General features: G+C 42.2%; 1 protein-coding gene across 1 annotated transcript; it reads left to right on the forward strand.

Moving 5' to 3' along the window:
- Positions 1-4116: 4116 nt before the first annotated feature.
- Positions 4117-18993, forward strand: P2RX7 (purinergic receptor P2X, ligand-gated ion channel, 7). The gene is made up of 13 exons (XM_010074872.1): positions 4117-4241; positions 5826-5958; positions 6518-6589; positions 7426-7498; positions 8124-8220; positions 11297-11377; positions 11957-12086; positions 13008-13132; positions 16493-16586; positions 17050-17115; positions 17215-17331; positions 17947-18042; positions 18520-18993. The coding sequence occupies exons 1-13, from the start codon at positions 4117-4119 to the stop codon at positions 18991-18993; spliced, it is 1683 nt and encodes a 560-aa protein (XP_010073174.1).
- The last annotated feature ends 572 nt before the right edge of the window (positions 18994-19565 follow it).

Here is a 19565-nt window from a genome sequence, read left to right on the forward strand (position 1 = left end):
GCCACGGGCCAAGTGTCTCTGGGGCTTCTTCGCAGCACAAGTGCTCTCCATGCGAGGAGCGTCAGAAATAGGTTTGCGATTCACCTTTGGAGGTATATACTTAGCTTTGCGGTTTCTTAAGAGGGAGGCTGTTGTCGCGTGTGTAGGAGATGTACAAACAGATTGATGCGGTTACCCAGTTGAGATTTCTGGCAGCCTTCGACAGCATAAAGAGGTGTCAGGTGCGGCTGATGTACGTATCGGGGGAATGGTTACTTGAGTTCTTTGAAATGGGAACGTGCACTGAGGATCCGTGTGGAACGGGAATGCCAGAACTGTGCCCAGGCTTCATTAGGAGCAAATGGAAAATTTGTGTCCTCAGGGTTGAATATAAGTTGTCAGTGTGCCTCAAAGGAGCAATAAATATATAGTGCTAGCTGTGCTAAATCTGAAACAAGGACAGGATCTTCAAAAATTCCAAAAAACAAAAAAAAATAGACTGTATTAAAGTGAAACTTGTTCATGAAACAGGTATTTCTCAATCTGCAAGTTCTTTGTTGCAGACCCTTCAAAACCCATACTTCAACCTTAAATAGGTGGAATTTGGAGCCTCTGCTATTGCAACTAGCTTCTTGGATAGTCTTAGAATCCCATGTGAGTCCACAGATGATGGATTAAAATATGCAGTGAGTCATTAAATCGGTGCCAATTGAGATGCACAGGTTGTAAATCACTGCAGAATTTGACTCAGTAAATAGCAACGGTAAATGTAATACTTTGCAATTCTAAGCACTGCGTCTGTCTTGGGTTAGCTCCTTCTTTCTGAGGAACACAAAACGCTTCATAAAATACTAATTTACTGGCCTTCACAGGAAGCCTGAGAAGTAGCACTGTGTTGGTGTCCTAGCTTTTAACTGGCTAAACTAAGTTACAGAGGGGATGGATGGGTTGCTTGTGATCATGCATGAGAACTGTGGTAGAGCCAGGAACATAATCCAAGTCTCCTGACTCCTGGATTTGAACTTTAAAACCAGATCATGTTTCCTTTGTGCTTTCAGTCTGTATACTGACCTTTAGGAATCATATTTACCTACAAGTTCCCAGAAGAGATCTACTTTCCCTTAACATGCTTTCCTGGTATCAATTACGCTTTTCTTCTGATGAGTATTTTGAGCGTATAGTATGTGCGGAGAAAGCAAACGAAAGCAGTATTTCCCGTGGAGGCACTGGAGGCCAGCTCTGCTCCCTGTAGACCACATTAATAGGTAATAGGGAGCGGTGGATGTGGGTCCACCACTTAATGCTGGAGAAACGCTGTTTCTATAAATAGTGATACACATCTGTTCTTCTGACCTTGGTGCAGAGGAGAGAGCGATTGTGCCCACAGTGCTGAGGATGGAGAGGGACCTGTGCTGGGCACAGTGGGAGGGTGCTGCTCTGAGATTCTCCTTTACATCAGACTTACTTCAGTCCCTACACCTTCCAAGAAGGAAAGGACCATTCCCCTCCTCTCATGTCTCTGTAACGCTAAAGAGGCAACAGATAGAGAAGAGGAAGGATGTTTGAAAACTTTAGGAAATGCTAAGATGAGAAGGAAAAAAGATGGTGAGATTGTTTCACTCTGTTGCGGTGGGAAGCCATGAAGTCTTGATTGTTCTGACTCTTGGGGAAGGAGACCTCCATGTCCAGATGTCATGAGAACTGGACTGCCTGAGCTCTGGCTTGGTGGCCTGTTTGAAATCTCCACTGGTTGAAGGCAGGAGCAAAATCATACATTGGAGCCCAGTTCTATGGGACTTCACAGCTTGGGGAAGGTGTGGGGGATCCTGTGTCATCCTTGAAGTTGTATGTTTTCATCCAGCGGCTTTGTGCTGTTTGTCCATGCAGACCAAAGTAGCCATACCCTAGGCTGCCTGCCTGCTGTTCGATATTTACAGTCTGTAGTGGTGTCTGCATTTTTAGACTTATGCTTAAAAAAAACTAAGGATTATCGCAGTGTCTCGACCTCTGTATCACAACAGATTCTTTACAGACATAAAAGACATGCAGCTTTGGTGAATCGTACAGGAAGCAGCTGAGATAGTTGTTTGATGCTTAACTTGTCTTAAGTTATCTTAGTTGGGATGAGGTGGTATTTTCCAAATTCCCAAGTTTGCATGGAGAGTGATACAGGGTTTCAAGCAAAATTTCCTAATAACATGAAAGTTGTTAGAACAGTTCAGGCTTGTAGTTCCATCCAGGTCTCTGGACAGGGCTTGTGTTTTATATTGCTTGGGAAAGGCTCATGGAAGCTGCTTATTGAAAAGGCATCATGCAGAGGCAACGTGCAGAAGAAAGGGAATGGAGCCTGCGAATAAACTATCCAGAGCTCTTTAGATCTGCAGGCACGGCCTCATTACTCCCTCCTGACTTTCTCCTCCCTTTATAGCTACTGCTGTGTGGATGACTGCCTTGAAAAACTGTGAGAGAGCTCGACCATAGAGGCCAGCAAATCAGAGTGGAACGAAACCTGAGCAAATCAAAATCATGCTCCACGGGCGAAGAGAGATCACCTTATATGGGAACATCATGGGCAAGAAGATGAATACGTCCGGCCGAGCTGCTGAGGTCAGATCCCAAACAGATGTAAGATGTTAATGTGAAAACAAGAGCATTTAGGAAGATAAGACAACACTTACTTCAGCTTTGTTTATGCAATCTGAGTCTTACTGTTTGTCTCTTATTATAAATATTGTGTTGTGTGTATGTACACACAGGTCTGACTGCCTTATATTAAAAATCAGTTTCTTTGTGGCTATTTTAGCACCTAAATGCATCCCAGGTCTGTTTCTGTTTCTTTCCACTTACAGCTTTTTTCAGTAGTTGTTATGTAGCAGGATTTTGCTTGTTGAAGTGTCACTAATACCAACTGTAGCAGTAGGGTCTGTGGTCAGCAAAAGCCTAAGGAGTGATCACTGATGTCTCAAAACATTAAGCCTGTTTGTGCAGAATGTAACTTGTTCCTGTGTGCTAAAGTGTTTAAGGCAATACCGACAGCCAAGAAGCCTGTCTGGTTCTGAATATTTTGTCATGACTACAGCCGTAGGTAGCATCCTAGGTGATTTAAAATGCTGAAGGACTGGAAGAAAAACATTAGATCTGTGTTGTAGGGTTTGTATATTTTGTGCCTCTATGTGGGTCTTCTGTTGCAAAAGAGAGGACCCTGGTCCTTTTAATCTGGATCTAATGGATTCCAATCCAAACTTCTTGCTTTCAGACTCTGCGCCTGAGATTTACAGGTCCCACCTTTACAGCTCTTCATCTTTACAGCTCCACCTCCTGTGTTTACAGTGCCAGATGGTAGCCTCAGACCTCCTCCTGGACCCCCTGGACCAGATGCAAATCGTTGGCTTGCAGCACACTGACCAGCTCTGGCTGTGCATGGTTCTGTGGAGCAGGAGAGGCTGCAGCCAAAGAATGTGCCCTGTACGGGCTCTGCTGAGAGGAGTAGTGATTTTGTTGCTCTCTTTTAATCCCATGACCTGATATAAAACAAATCCAAGACCAAATAGGATGGTGTCTCGTGCAATGTGAAATAAGAAGCTGGATCTCTGTGGCTGTTCATGACCCAAAAGCTTGCTTTACCATTGCCCTGCCATGGCCATTGCCACCCCTGTGAAGTGGGTGTTGCGTGCATCTGCCCAGTCCAGAAGTGCATCACACCTTCTTTGCACTGGTGCAAAGTGTTGGGTGATGGAGAGTCAGGCCCAGAAGGAGGTCAAAGTGACACTGGCTTCCACCCGTTTAGCCTCATCTCTACAGTTGTCCCAGCGTTTCTTCAGACTGGCAAAGTCCAGTAGTACTGCGGAGAGATGGTGCAGTCAACAGAAGGTGACGAGAACAGTGCTGAGCAAACAGCTCTGGAACTCCAGGGTGGAATTTGGTGCCTTTTCTTTGAACAAACCAAAGGATGTGGCTCTTCAGGCAGTTCTTGATTCCATCAACTGCTGCTCTTTGAAAGGCCTGTGGTACTATTCTCGTACAAGTTTCCTGCCGTGCCTTTAAGTGGGGTGGACCAGGAAGGATGCAGAAGCGAAAGAAGACAGCACTAGGCAGCTGTGGCTTTCAAAAGCCAGTACCCCTAAGGAGGCGCTAGCAATGGGTGTACGTGACCGGCTGGAGTGCCTGACTCAGTACGAATCTCCAAAATACGTACGCATTCAGAGTGTTACATGGGGATACGTGCAGTGTCTCCTCTATACAACCGCTGCTCTGTCTATTTGGTAAGTGCGTGGTGACGGGATGCTGTGTTGTATGTGAACAAATGTTTCTTGTATTAGGGGTTGCCTGGTTACAACTTGGCTTTCAGCGCTTTGAGTTTTGTGGCAGCAAACAAGATCATTGATCTGGTGTTAGACCACTCTGGAAGATGGATGTGATTGTGGGAACTTTGTGGTGGGAGTGTGGTGCAGGATGTTATCTAACAAGGCGGGGTTGCTTGGGCAGAGTTAACTAAGTTTGCTCTAAAAAAATGCTTGCAGTTTTGTTTCTTGCCATGCTGTCCTTTTGTTTCTTGTCTGAAAAATCCAAAATAACTCCACCAACTAATCTCAGGTTTACACCAGTGTTTCTGAGATTAGAGTCTGCTCTGTAGTCTCCTATTCAAAGGCAGGTGAAAAGGCAAGTCACCCGTTGAAGCAGATTTCAAGAACAATAAGAAGTTTTAGAAATATGCAATGACTGATTGCCTCTAAAGGGCAGATTTTCCTCTTTGCTGCCAAACTAGGGCTGTTCTCAGTGATAAGTGTTTGCTGAAAAAGTCTGCCGAAGTTCATGAAGTTGGTTTCGTTCTCAGGGGAGGGCAGCAAGCCAGGACATTGAGCACACTGATCCCAATCTCACAAAGAATCAAGTCTGCAGGAAACTCAAGTTGCCTTATTAAGGTACTATACCCACCTACTGTTGCTCAGAGCTGGCTTCCCACTGCCAGCCTTGGTTATCCCAAAGCACTGTTCTCCAGAAGGAAAAGGCTGAATGTGATTATAATAGATGATAGAAATAAAGGAACATTGATCAGTTGCTTTGTATCTCTGTTCTTCAGATACTATTTTATCCCTCCCCCAACAGTCTGTTGTTAAACTGAAATGGTGCTAGCTCCTGTGGCTTGTTTTTCAAAGCAAACCTTTTATATCACTTTTATGTAGTGTGGAAAGTATCTTCTGAACATAAAATAGTTTTTCAAAGTTGGCAGTGCTTTTATGAGTTAGATGAGCTAGATGACTTTCCTGTCAACTTAAAAACAGAGGCATCCTTCCTCCTTTTGTTAACACATTCAAGTAATGAGAAAGTGAAAACATAGGTCAAGGTTTTTAAAGCAGTCAGCATAAGGCATAAAAATAGTCACTCTGTAAAGTTAAGGACTAGGTATTTTAAGCTCTCTTAAAAAAAAAACAAACAGAGGACACTACTGTTTGTGACAGAAAAAATCAAAGTCTAGGTACAGAGCAATGCAGCATGGGTGAGTTTTTGGATGACATCAAGCCCTGTTGCAGTTAATTGGCGTTTCACAAATGGCATCTGAAGTGCCAGGATGTCACCTCATGTTGTGTATATCATTTAGGATGAGAAAATAGAAATTATCTTCTTGCATATATCAGTTGATTTCTGACAAAGCCAAAAGTTGTGAAAGTGAAACCAAGGCACACTTGGTCCAGCTGGTACATGTGTCTCACACAAAAAGGCTCTCAATTACTTGCCAATGTCCATCTGACTTTTATTGTGCAGTGCATTTTGTCCAAGAATGATGCAAAGAAGCTGACCATTTTGTTCTTATGGGCTTATTTGTCCTTTCTGTTTTATCTGGGCAGTTGTATAGTCATCATTCACAGACTCTACCAGGACACAGAGGAAGTTAGCAGCTCAGTTCGCACTAGTGTGAAGGGAGTGGCTCACATAGACAACAGGATCTGGGATACAGCAGAATACACAATCCCAGTGCAGGCAAGTCTTAATTTAATGTCAATCCAGTATTCAGCTTCCATTGATACATGTGATTGCTTTCCTGACGTGTCTCTATCCTGCCATTCAATGTGATTACGTTACATTGGAGACACAAATGTTTAAAGCCAAATCTTCCCTTCCTCCTTCAATATAAGGAAAAAAAAGATACAATCTTTTATGAGACTTCTGTGGTGCTATTTGTTATGCAATTTTTACATAATCAGTTTAGTATTTTGATGATATCAAAGCTAGGAACAGATTCACTCCAGTATAGCTGTACTAAACACAGTAGTGTTATTACCAGTTAATGGTAGTGTGTCTTTCTTGGTTGTAATGCCTGTTTAAAAAAAAGCAGTACTTTCCTGCCTCTGGCTGCTCATTCCTGCCCTGATGATGTCTCCGGCTTTTCCTGTTTGAGCCGGGTAGAATCTGAGTGACTATCGTGGGGAGGTAGAGCAGGAACAGCCCTGTTGTCCTCCCAGGTGATGTTCTGGAATTACTTAAGTCTGAATCAAGTATGTGACATTTCAGTCAGATTCATATTCTTTCCTCCATGTAGGCGATAAACTCTTTTTTTGTGGTGACCAACATCATTAAGACAGAGAATCAGCTTGAGCAGTCGTGCCCTGAGGTAATGTTTTGTGATTTATACTTAGGATGTATCAAATGCATGTTGATGTAAAAGAGTGGACTGTCCTTGGAGCAGTCCAGTGCAAGCAAATAGTGTTGCTCTTTATGTCTGAATCTCAGCAGATAACATGCAAGATCTAGTTTAATGGCTCCTTCTCTTTCTTGGGGAATCAGCTGGCAGTTGTGACTTTGCCTCTCACCAGTGACCTTGCAGACATACCTATCAGCATCACTTTCAGGAGGTGATGACATTCAGGCCAGTGATTGCTCTCCAGCTTCTCTGGCATTGCTGCTGCTCTTGAGGAAAACCTGAAGGAATGATGGAGCTACAGAACTGCTGTCATGAGCTCATATGGTGCTCTTACTGTTGCTCATCACTACACGTCCCCCTCCTCCCTTTCTGTAGGTCAAAGCTAGTTGTCAGCTGCAGCTCTCCTCTTCATTTGGCTGCACTAGAAGTGGGACCTTGCAGAGCAGTTCCCAAATACAAGTTGACTTTCACTGGCAAAAATATATGTGACTGTTAGTAAACAAATAATTAAATAGTCTAGTATTAAATTTATTGTGTCTAATAGTATAGGAGAGAGTGTGAAAAATGGGAAAAGATATAAATAATAAAGGAAAATGTTGTTGTAAGCAAGGAAAAAGCTTTTCTCTGTTTTTGCAGGTAGCTGAGCCTTTATCTCCTTTAAGCCAAATAATTAGTAAGGGTTATGCCTGCTCTGAATTGTTATTTTCTCTTTATTATTTGATATTTTTACATTGAAGCTAAGACTTTTTACATAGGTGTGGAGAGGGAGATATTCATATTGCTCTTTTATGTAATTTTTTTTACAGTATCCCTTCCCCAAAGCTATCTGCTCTTCAGACAAGTCCTGTAAAAAAGGGAGTGTAGATATCCACAGTCATGGTACGTAAGTGGCATTTTCAGTTTGAGATACTGTGATGGTTAGGTAGCTCTAAGAATAAGGCAGGGGACTTGTGTCCTTTATTTGGGACCAGTTGCCCAAAAGGCATCATACCGTTTTCATCAGCTATGAGAGTTGTTTGTAGTGCTTAGATTCCCTGAATTCGGGCTGCTGGCTGGATTATCACTTTGCTTGATAAAGACTAAACGCTCACAGAAAATGCTGACTTTCCAGGAGTGCAGAAAAACTAAGGTTTTCTGCCCACTTTTATATCCTTGTTTAATTTGCTCATTTTGTAGAATTTAACTTCAGACTGAAACAATTGATTTTGCAGTTTATCCCAAGACTCAGGTATGTAACTTCATATCAAACTGTGAAGGAAATTACTTCACCCTCAGCCCAAACAATGACAAGCACTGTTGACCCAAGCAAACAGTTAAATAAGGATTGATGAGGTGTGGCAGTACCATGGTTTGGGTACAGCTTCCTCCTATAGAAATCTGCAACAATCTGAAATGTCAAGCTCCCTATCTTACATTTGAGGAGGAATCCACTGGCATGTTGAAACTGTCTCTAACTGTCAAAAAACCTCTTGTCTTTGCTGAGTAAGAGCTCATTTCTCTACAGGAATTCAAACAGGAAGATGTGTGAATTATAATGCAACTGTTAGAACCTGTGAGGTCACGGCATGGTGCCCTGTGGAACCCGTGGAAAACCCCCCTGTGTAAGTGAAAGAGATATCTGCATTTTTGTTATGTCAAAAGAAGGATTTACTTTGTCAAAGTCATGACATTTTAGGATAATCCCTTTGCCTAGGCACATATAGATCTCATGCATTTATAATAGCTATTTCCTTCATAGCCATACTGTTAACACTCATTATAATATCTAAATAACTTCTAACAATCTGTCCTGCTGTACGATTCTGCAGTGAAGTCATAGCTTCCAGTTTGTATCATCATGCAGCTGCCATAGGAACAGTTTTAGATGTCACGGGCTCATCTTGAATTCACTAGAGGCATTTGGCTCATTAATTCAAATGTCAAGGAAAATGCATCCACATAAAATAGGTTTAATCAGTGACAGAAATAAAAGTTTCCTAACTTGGGGTTTTCTTCTGCAAGGCTCAGGGCTCTCTGGTGTAGATGTTCTTTCTAGGTTCATTTATCGCAGTGAGGTTGCTTCCACCTCCCAGACCAGTGGGGGTAGGTTGGTTATCTGTACGTTGTGCTGCAGGCTCGTGTTTGGGGATCCACCTCAGGCTGAAGAACAGGCTCTCCATCCACTCTAGGTAGATGATGAAAACCTCAGTGCTGGCCATCTGTAATAGTGAGCTGAAGAAAACTCAAGGAAAAAGACTCCATGGAACAATGCTGCTGTGACCTAGCGAGTAGGACAAAGGGGCCTTGTAGCCGTCTTTTTTTGTAGCCCCATGACTGTACAGTCTTCCAAGATGGAAATGTTTTCTTTCTATTCTGTATCAGCCAAAGCATGAAAAAAATTTATAAAGGTTTGATTTCAACTGGAATGATGGAAATTATACTCTGAGAGCAAATGATAATCAATTTTAGCTCCTCTCAAGCAACTTTGCAATATATGTGTAAGAAACTAGGTCAATTATCACTTATATTAACTCATTGCTTTTAAAAGATACAAGTGTGATTCTATGTATATATCCCATCTTTTCCCTAATTTGGGGTTTTCTGCAGAGACTGAGCAGTTTTTCCATTGCCAGGTCCCCTCCAGAGCCCACAATACCTCTTACAGCTCCTTCTGCTGAGTTTTTTTTCAGCCTTTTAAAGGAATTTCCAATTCCTTCTGTGGACAGAGTTGTGATCTGAAAAGGGCTTTGTCCAGCAACAGGAAGGCTGTAATTGTTCATACAGCATCCGGGAAAGATATGCATGAGCTTCCTGAGTTAATGAAATCCTAGGGTTTTTTTATAAAGTGTCAGTGACTGCCAGTCATTTTTAAATGTCACACTGCGTAGGCTCACTGCTGTGTATGTTACAGAGGGAATTTGGCTTTTAATTACATTGCACAGTTGACACATTCTGACTTGTTTCCTAACTTTAGAGGGAAGTGCCAGTAGTCGGTCACTACCAGAGACCAAAAATAACGGATGAGAAGTTTATCTAAACCTCTAATGTGTAAAGTTCCTTTGCAAGTTCCATTGGCCAGGAAAAAATGAGGAATGATTAAAAAGCAAAGCTGCATGTTTATTTTCTACCAGGATGATACATATGACCAAAGTCAGAGCCCAGGAAGCTTTGCCATCTGGTTGAGATACTGAGGTAGCAATGCTGGGCTTTGGTTACACCCGTGATTGTCTTTATTGTCCAAATTCCTTTGAAATGTAATTTTCATGAACTATACAGGGGCCTCCTTTTCCTTCCAGTTAGTTATGGCAGGAGCTGAACAAAGCCATTGCATGCTGGCAAGAAGATTCTTTTATTTTTGACTGTTCATTTCTGCCTGAGGCAGGGCACAGTTGTCAGATTAGCTGGCTGAAGGACAGGTGTTTACAACACCTTTTTCGGAACCAGATGCTTCCCAGTGGATGAATTATGGACAGTTTCACATAGATTCATTCATTTTCAGTTCTTTAAAAATTAACATACCTTATTAATGTCTTGACTATTATACACTGAAACTCATCAGTGACTTTTGTGTCCAGGTAGCATCCATGAACATTAATTTGGTTTGCAATCAAGTCTCATTCATTGACTTGGTTTGGAAGATGTTCATGAGAAGTCCCTCATGGAAACTGCATGTCATCCAGCTAATGTGCTTCTTGTAATCACAGATCTATGATGCAGAGACATTGCTCAAAATACAATGAGAGGAAATATATTCCCTGCTTAGAAGCACTGTCCTTTGTCTGGATGGCTGCGTTGAAGACTGAGTTTGCCCCTTGGAATGGTTATCTTGATGGAAATTAAAATATTCCTGGCTCGTTCTTAAAATGGAACAATGCCAATATTCCAGTTCAGCACAGTCCCTATGCTAGATAAACAATGCTAAAAAGTTTATCTCTTACTTTCCTATAGCCCTGGCAAGTCCTGGAGTGTAGCAGAGGTTGTCTCACACAGTCTGGGCCAAGGTTACCCAGCTGGCAACTTGTGGGAAAAATCCTTCTTTCCTGACACATTAGCTTGAGATAAATCACTCTTCTGAGGAAGGGTCAGACTGGCAGCCTGCTTTCCATCGTGTTTGCATTCCACCTACACATGTAGTGACACAAACTGCTGTGACACAAACCACTGCAGGGAAGGTCCTCAAACCGGTATCTACTGGGAAGACCGGACAAACTTTGGTGATGAGATTGACACCTGACTTCCAGAGACATCCTCCAGGATCAAGTGCGTGGCTCATTCTTACGCCCTCGCTAGCTGTGCAGCTCTGGTGTAAATGGCCACCTGCCTGTGGGGACCAGCAATGAAATTGCCAGTTCGTTGTGCAGAAACCGTCACCTGTCAAACGGTGTATTTCTTACTACTATTCTGTAGCAAGATTTATATGAGAAGTCTCCTGAAACTGTATTTCAGCTGCATGTAGAGGCTCCAGTTAGGCTTGGCCCCCACAAACAAGTGCAAGAGAGAAACAACAATTTATACTGAAAACTAAGAAAACCACCTATGTCTTTCTTGATCCCCTGAGCTACCTAACTCCCTACATTTCAATCTGTTATTCTTAGCAACGTATTCCTCCTACTGACAGCTTTCCAGGTAATAGTAAAGTAGCATAACATTAACCGATGTATTTCAGTAAAAGCAGTTAGTTTGATGTTTCTTTTTTAGGCCTGCTGTTCTGAGGAGTTCTGAAGACTTCACTGTGCTAATAAAGAACAACGTTCTCTTCCCAAAATTTAATTACACCATGTAAGTGAAAACATCTCTCAATGCTTTCTGAAGAGTGAGTAGTTGTGCTCTGAAAAAAAAGATTGTATAAATTGGCACATTCTTTACTCAAAAAGGCTGTACATTCAGGGCTGTATCTGCCTGAGTAACAAACATCAAGTTTCTGTAATTCTGTAGCCCCATTAATACCTCAGGAACCAAGAGAAATAAGGAGAACTTGAGAACAGAGCCCCTAAGCATAACGCTATTTCTCTCATGCACTAGACAACAGAATTGTTCATTTTGATATACGGGTTTATGTTAGGGTAAAATCACTAAAATATAGCACAGCAGACATGCAATTCAAATTATAAGGTGAAAGTGTTTAGTTTATACAGGTAAAATTTTGCTGGTGACAATATCCAAAGATTAAAGAATTCATTTGTTTCCCAGATCCCAGTTAGGGATATAGAGATCTGGTAGCTACAAAACCAGAAGCTTGTATTACTTACACACCGAGCACTTTTAACACAGGTTCTAGTAGGTGTGAAGTCCCTTACCTGTATCTGTAGCTGCTGCAGCTTGTTTTTAAATTTAAACAATTGCATGTGTTCTTCACAGACTAAATATTCCACCAAAGTTAAATACTTCCTGCACATACAACAAGATAACTTCCCCACTCTGTCCAATTTTCCGTCTGGGAGATATCCTTCAGGAAGCAAAAGAGAATTTTTCTGAGATGGCAGTAAAGGTCTGTGATATCACTTTTTTTTTCATGCTCAATGTTAAAACTTTTTTTATTCTCTTCATACATGTTTTCTGTCTGCCACATAATTGAATTGTTCTAGGTTTAGAAACTGATTGTGTGAGAAGCAACGTAACCCCAACTTTCAAGAATTAAATGTGCTTAACATCTCACAGGATGGTACCCGTGTTGGTAGGGTTGATATTATTTTGTTAGTATTGTAGCATGTAGAGGCCCTTTTACAAAGCACAGTGCATGTAAATGGGTCCTGTACAAGGCTGTCACTAGTGATTAACTTTTGATTCTATTCAAGCAGATCCTAAATCATGTTGCTGAGGGAATCATCCAAAAGTCAGACTGTCACAAATGGCAGCTTATCCTCAGAGTCAAGCAGTTATTTTTGCCATGACATCTTCACTCTGTTCTTCAGGATATTGAGCCAAATGCCCCTAACACAGTATCCAGCCATACCTCCAGAAAGTCAGTATTAACAGATGGGTAGAAGAGGAGACAAAGTGTCATGCCCAGGGTCTTCAACTGAGACAGATTTCTTGATTTGTAGCCTGGCACAATGCATTCAACTTGAAACATTTGGACTGGGTGCTTACAAAATTTAGGCTTGCACTCAGGCTTTTGGTTTGAGCCTATATGTGTTTTAAAGCAATGAAACGAACAGTAGATCAGCTACATCCACACTTGTACTACTAAGATCAAGAGAAATAGAAGATAGGAAAGGCCTGAATTGTAGCTTCCAGCTCACATATCTAGCTCAAGTCACTTCCATAGAAGACTGCTTGATGAGTTAGTGTGTCTATAGAGATGTGTCCCTGCCAGTGGCATTCCTCAAGGCCCCGCTGACTTTACCAGCAGTTTAGCACAGGCAGCAATCACAGCACTAGTCTCTAAGCTTACTGTGTTTGTTTCTAGGGAGGAATCATTGCCATTGATATTAACTGGGACTGTAACTTGGACAGCTGGTTTTACGACTGCAGTCCAAAGTATGGTTTCCGCCGCCTTGATAGCAAAGATGTAACACCTGGAGTCCACTTCAGGTAAAAAATGTTATATGAAACAGGTAGCATGTTTTCTGAGTTGAGAAAAGATGTGATGAAGTGTGGGGAATGATGACTTGGAACAACAAGATGTTTGATTCTCCTTCTTCACTCTTGTAGTAATGTCCTTAACCTGCAGTTACTGCAGTTGTAGAGATGTATCGTCACGGTCATCTCACAAACGAGCATGCTTGTATTGCAGGAGATTTTATTTCTGTGTCGAAAGGCCTAGAAATTTCAAACAAGTATTCTGGGAGCTAACACAAAAAATAGTTTGGGCAGATTCCACCATATGGCAACTGAGGTTTGAAACTATCTAAACTTGTGAGATTCCCAAGGCAATTAACACAAATAAAATAACAAAGTGTTTTTCTTCCATCTGGGTAACCCCACAGTTCACTGAATCAAGATTTATTCAAAAGCAAATTAGAGCTTTTGGTTCAGTGTACATATAGCAGATTTATGAGACGTTTTGACAAAAATCCTTGAGTTGACTCCAGTTCTAAATAGTTACAAAGCATTTATCAAACGCTTATCAGCATGTTTAGAAGTAAAGTTGTCCCGCAGATCTAGGTCAAAACTCTTATGTAACAACACTTTTTTTGACTTGTGGCATGATTATTATTACATTATGGGTTTTCATACTTTTGTGATGCTAACATGAGTGCCATAACTGTCTAGCAGCTGCCAGTGTATTCCAAAGCTGCATTGTGCTGGAGCTGTGCAAATAAACAATATATGGGTGTTCCCTCTGACCTGGCAACAACAGATGGGAGGTGGGGGAGATCACAAGGAAAAGGCAAGACAGTGCTATGAGGCTGAGGCCAGCAACCTTTCTGAGCAGCCCTTCTGTTTAATTTTTGTAGGCAAAGCAGTTTCTGAGAAGGCTTTTGGAAGAAGACAGTGGAGTAGGTTTGAGGATGTTTAGAGTGAGATTAACAGCTGGGGTCGAAAGCCAAGAATGGGTTTGCCCAGAATTTTTTATCTTTTAAGCATCAAAATACCAGTGTGTAGCAAGATTATTTTGCTGCAGTTCAGCTGAAGTTTCTGCTGCAGGACCCTGATGTGACACCATAGGCTGCTGGGAGAGTGTGCATGATGCCAGACCATGTCCTGGCGGCCTGACTCTGTATCTGTTAACCAGGAGTTTGTTGGCAAAGAAGTGTCATTCTCTAATGTCTCCGAAATTAAAAAAGAGGAGCCGAGTAGTTCAGTGCAGCAATTTAAAAAGCAAAGACAGTGAAAGTTGAAGAGCAGTGAATAAATTTAGCATAATACTATTTAAAACAAACATGGATGTTTTGGCAAAGAACATGCACAAACTCTGCCACACTGTTGAGCTTGTATGCCAACTTGTATAAACAGAGCTGCTGATTTCTGTAGAACTACCCAAGTGAGTAAGGGGAGAAGAGCTAGCAAAGATCCTACAATTAATATATTTCAACAAAACTTTTTTTACATCAGTGACATGTCATAAGAATGTAAAATATTATATCAGAGGCCCATCCAGCCCAGTGTCCTAAATCTAACAAAGATCAATAGCAGGAGAAAATTTTGGAAAAGAACGTAGGAGACCACGGTATGTACAGAATGCTCTTTCCCCAGCAGTCTAGCTGCCCTAGAAGTTAGGAAAGCTTCTTTGGGCAGCTTGTAACCTATGTCTGCATGGAGCCATATTGATTGCATCTCAGTTCCAAAGGGAATTTTATGATAGACTTAAATGGAAACAGGCTTTAGCCTTCCAAAAGAAAAGAATTACTTGAGGTGCAAGGGAGCAAAGCTTCAGCCAGTGATCAAGAAAGCTCTTAACAGGTCAGCTCTGAGCACAAAGCTGTTACAGAGAAGGCTTCTATGCCATTGAGAGCACATGTGAAATAACCTCTACCCTGAGGGCTAGAGAAAACTTCTGATCCTGGAAAGAGTTAGGAAAATTTTAAAATAAAATCAAACTGACCTGCAGGCTTCGAAGGCCAGAAAACCTGTCTTGGGCACAGACTGTGGAACTGTTCAGCACAGGAAAAAGGGCATTTCATGTCTGTTCAAGCAAGGAGAAAGAAGAACACATTACAATGTGTTTTTCTGAGTGACTCACTGCCTTCAGAGAATAGAAATCAGATCGCAGTGAATGGGAAGCAAATGATCGCGTGATCTCAGAAACTCTGATTAAAAGCACTCTGAAAGTCTGCCAAACTTAGCTTGCAGTAGGATGTGCAGAAGAGAGTGGAATCAAGTAAAAGCTTGCTCTGGGCTGGTTTGTAGCATCAAGATGGCAAAGCAGAGCAGCAGAGACTGAACCTAAAAAGAAAGGAAAGGAGGAAAATTTATTTTTCTTTAGATGTCTCTGTTATATGAATTAGTATCTGGAGACCCTAGAAGGCAGAGGGCTGAGATAATGGCATTTACACCAGACATAGCCTCTTAAACAGTTTACTCTTTGGGTACTTGAACAGGCAACTAACTATAAAATAAATTTTGATTAGCAACGACAGAGTGAGTATCTGCCACCCCTGGAACTGATCTTCTGTCCCTTCAGCTAAGCAAATTCCTGTTCAAATTATTATCTAAATGAAGGAGAACAGGACTTAGAGATCATTCAAGTAAACCAGTTAAGAACAATACAGCACTTTCAGTCCTGACAGCATGTCTGAGGCAGAAGACATCTGTGTGTTGTTTTCAGAGGCGGGATATTAGTACTATTGTGTGTTTTAGTATGTCTTTCAGTTTAATGTAATGATTTTGTCTGTACTGCCAGCTTCTCATTGTCAGATTTTAAAAGATCTCTTTGTTCCATGCTCTGTAACTGCTTATTGATCCATGAGCTGAGGTGAACTGTGTATCAGGAGGGTCATGTTCTTGATAGAGTGAGAAACTGGAAGTTAGTGAAGGCTCACATGATTCTTGCCAATCTCTACTGATCGAAGAAAGGAAAATGGCTGATATCCAGCATGCTGAGGTGTGTTCAGGAGCTCTGAGTTGGTCTTGGATAACATAATATTAAAGCCTTCAGAGCATGGGCACTCTTGTCATTGCCAGCTCTTCACATATCCTTGCTGGAGTTTTCTATCTGTTTCACCCGTGATTGAACTGCTTGCTGCAGCTTCAGGTTCCAATTTGAATTGAGACAGCAAAACACTCGCTGGAGATTAGTTGGATTTTTAATTTGTCTGTATCTCTAGATATGTATTAATTTAGTTTAGATTGCCAGGTCAGATACTGGGGAAAATACTGTTCATCAAGCTGGCCTCAGCACCATCATTTCAGATGCCTGAAAAGGCCGGAGGAAGAAGGGAGAAGAAACGACACCTCATGGCGTTATATCCCCCAGGGAAGCTGCACAGATCTTCATTTACTCTTTTGCAGATATGCAAGGTACTACAAGACACCACAAGGGAAGGAGCAGAGAACCCTCTTCAAAGTCTATGGAATACGGTTTGATGTCCTTGTGTTCGGCACAGTAAATGCAATTCTTTTTCTTTGTGGAGTGAGAAGAAAGCTTGCTATTTCCTTAGCCCCACTTCTGCCATAAACCCCTCTCCTCTCTCCTATCCATCATTCTGGGATGGAAGTCATGTCAGATGAGTAGATCCCAACTGAACTGGGCAGCATAGGAGAGCAAAGCTGAGGATGAAATGGCAGGGCTGGGAGAGAGGCAGGATTGTTGTTTGAGACTGAGACAATAACAGGTATCATCATGACATAATGTTATTTTCATGAACCTTGTGTTTCACCACTGTTTCCCTCTCAAGTTGTTTATTCTCCCCTGCAAAGTGTCTGAGATGGTCTATGAAATTTTGGGATTGATTGAATTGTAAAGAGGAAAAAACATATTGTGAAGAGACAAAAAGAGAAAAGCCATTAAGTTGAATGAATGGTAAAAGATCTTGCCTCACAGTTATTTTTTTTCTGCTTTCTTTAAGGCTAGAAAATTTAACAGCATTGAACTCATTAAAAACCTTGGTTCCATGATCTCCTACTTTGGTTTGGTGAGAGACTTTTTGTGTGTGTGTGTTAATAAAACTGGTTCTGGAGATACAGTCTCATTAAGAAAGTGGAATCACTACTTGCTTTTTTTTCATGTGCAGGTTGCAACTGCCATTGAACTTGCTATTTATATAAGAAATTGCTCCTGCTGCGGCAAATCACCATTCTACACAATTATCGACAGGAAAAAGTATGACACTGTGCTGAATCCAAAACAGGTAAAGAATGTAAATTGCTGCTCTGTGGATATAAAAATGCAGCTGATCCAGGAAGCTTCCGTGGTGCTGTGCACGGCACGCACTGCATGAGTGCAGTGGGCTCCACACACACCCTTGGCGTGGCAGCATCACACTGGCTCAATCAGGGAAGCCTGCAGGGAATAGTGGTCCTTCAAAACAGCAGAAGGATGTCATGAAAGGGTTGTCCATGAAGCGGGTGTTTCTCCAAGCTTCTTCCCTGCCAACTTCAGTTGCCTCTTCCTCTTTTTCAAGACATTAACATTTATTTCTCTAGGCTGCCACTATTAATCCCCCAGGATTTTAGGCATGTATTTTTAAAGAGTGAAGAGGAGAGTACCTGAAGGCCTTGCACAACTACTCTCCTACACTTAGTTCTGTACCATCTCTTCCTCTTCCCTGTGTCCCTGCAGCTCCCCATGTCCCTGCTTTCCCAGATACTCAAAATACGGCCCCTTGCTACATGAGGTTGCAGGGGATTGTTATCAAGGTACAGCTTGCAGAACCCAAGCCCTGAGGTCACATCCATGCTGTGTTTGTCCCCAGTTCTCAACGTAACTACTCCAGTTGACAGTGTACATTTCTTCTGATGCACAGGTGATGTATGTGTCCCATGTAGATGAGCCACATGTTATTTTGATAAAGAAGCCTCTGAAAACAAGCTTGCAGCATACTGAAGGCAGCGTTGTTGAGGTAAAAACAGACACTTAACCTTCGGGATCCTCCCTTCAGAAAAGAGAACTGAGGAATGTGATTCCAAACAGATTTGCGTTTCCACCACCGCCACCTCCCCCATATTTCCAGATTAGATTTTGAGGGGTGAAAACTAGATTCATATTGTCCGCTTCAAGTTAATAGGTCCTGTGACCAGAGGATGTATTTTCTAAAGTCAGCTAAAAATTGCTGCTTTCCTGTGGTGGGTACGTGCCAGTGGGAGTGCGTTAGTGTTGAAACAACTTGGGAGGTGTCGATTCAGTTTCGCTAGGGTGGGCGCTGGCAACACAGAAAGACAATCCTCCTCCAGATCTGCTGATCTATCATCATTATCCCTATTGTGCTGTATCAAATGAAAAACCCAATGGTGAGGATCACTGTTGTGAACTCTCTCTGCAGTTGGATGAAGCAGCAAATGCTGTTTTCTTTAATTTATTTTGGGATTTGTTGTTGCAGAGCCACCCTGTGAAATTCTGTGAAACTGGCAGCTTCTCCACCAGCGAGTCCAATGAGAACCATGATAATGAAGAATACGAACTGGGGCAACCTCTAAGACAAGAGTCCTCTTCCCCAGGCTGCCAAAAGTGGTGCTTCTGTGGCAAATGCCAGCCAACAGAGAAGTACCACGAGCAGCTCTGCTGCCGAAAGAAAAAAGGGCAATGCATCACAACCTCCCCTTGGTTTCGGCAGCTGGTGCTGTCCAGTCACACCCTGAAAAAAGCCCTTCTCTACAAAGACCCCTTTTTGGACATGACAGATAGCAATATCAACAACAAGCTGCGTCACCTTGCTTACAAGCAATATGTTCACTGGCGCTTTGGCTCTTTTGATCTGGAAGACAGAGCCGTCATCCCAAGCTGCTGCAGGTGGGAAATTAGAGATACCTATCCCAAAGCAGGCAACAACTACACTGGTTTTCCGATGGAATGAGGATGTAGCACAACTTGAGCTCACACGGTGACTCACCTTGGACATTTAACCTTTGTTTCCTTTCACAGACCTTTAAAAAAAAAAAAAAAAAGCAAGCATGTAATTTCCCAAAATCTTCTGTAGTATTGCTGAATTCTTGTATACTGGCTTTGGCGATGCACAGTTGCCTACTGCTTAGCATAGAGGAACATATACCTTGAGCTAAAGTGCTTGCTTCTGCCTTTACTTCATTCCGTGAGTCACCCCACGTGGTCTGGAAGTGTAGACTCTGGGTGAATTCTTAGGGCTGCATTTCAGTGGGAGGTTCCAGGCCTCCTGCCTTTGCACAGGTGCAGATACCAGAATCCCAGCTGAGTCAGGAGATGACCAGCACCCTGAAAACAAGATGGAGTCAAGAGTCATCTCAAAGCATGACCCCTGTAGGAATCACAGAATCACAGAATCACACAGAATCACAGAATGTTAGAGATTGGAAGGGACCTCGAAAGATCATCTAGTCCAATCCCCCTGCCGGAGCAGGACACCTAGATCAGATCACACAAGAACGCATCCAGGCGGGCTTTGAATGTCTC

This window comes from Pterocles gutturalis, unplaced genomic scaffold, assembly GCF_000699245.1.
Source record: "Pterocles gutturalis isolate BGI_N339 unplaced genomic scaffold, ASM69924v1 scaffold48587, whole genome shotgun sequence".
Classification (NCBI taxonomy): Eukaryota; Metazoa; Chordata; class Aves; order Pterocliformes; family Pteroclidae; genus Pterocles; species Pterocles gutturalis.

What these genes read in the sequence shown, in the direction of transcription:
- P2RX7 (XM_010074872.1), top strand. Translation starts at nt 4,117, where the DNA reads ATGGGTGTACGTGACCGGCTGGAGTGCCTGACTCAGTACGAATCTCCA. An exon ending in TTGAGCAGTCGTGCCCTGAG is followed by an intron (nt 6,590 to 7,425) that starts GTAATGTTTTGT and finishes TTTTTTTTACAG; the next exon opens with TATCCCTTCCCCAAAGCTAT. An exon ending in CTGTGCTGAATCCAAAACAG is followed by an intron (nt 17,332 to 17,946) that starts GTAAAGAATGTA and finishes TCTGATGCACAG; the next exon opens with GTGATGTATGTGTCCCATGT.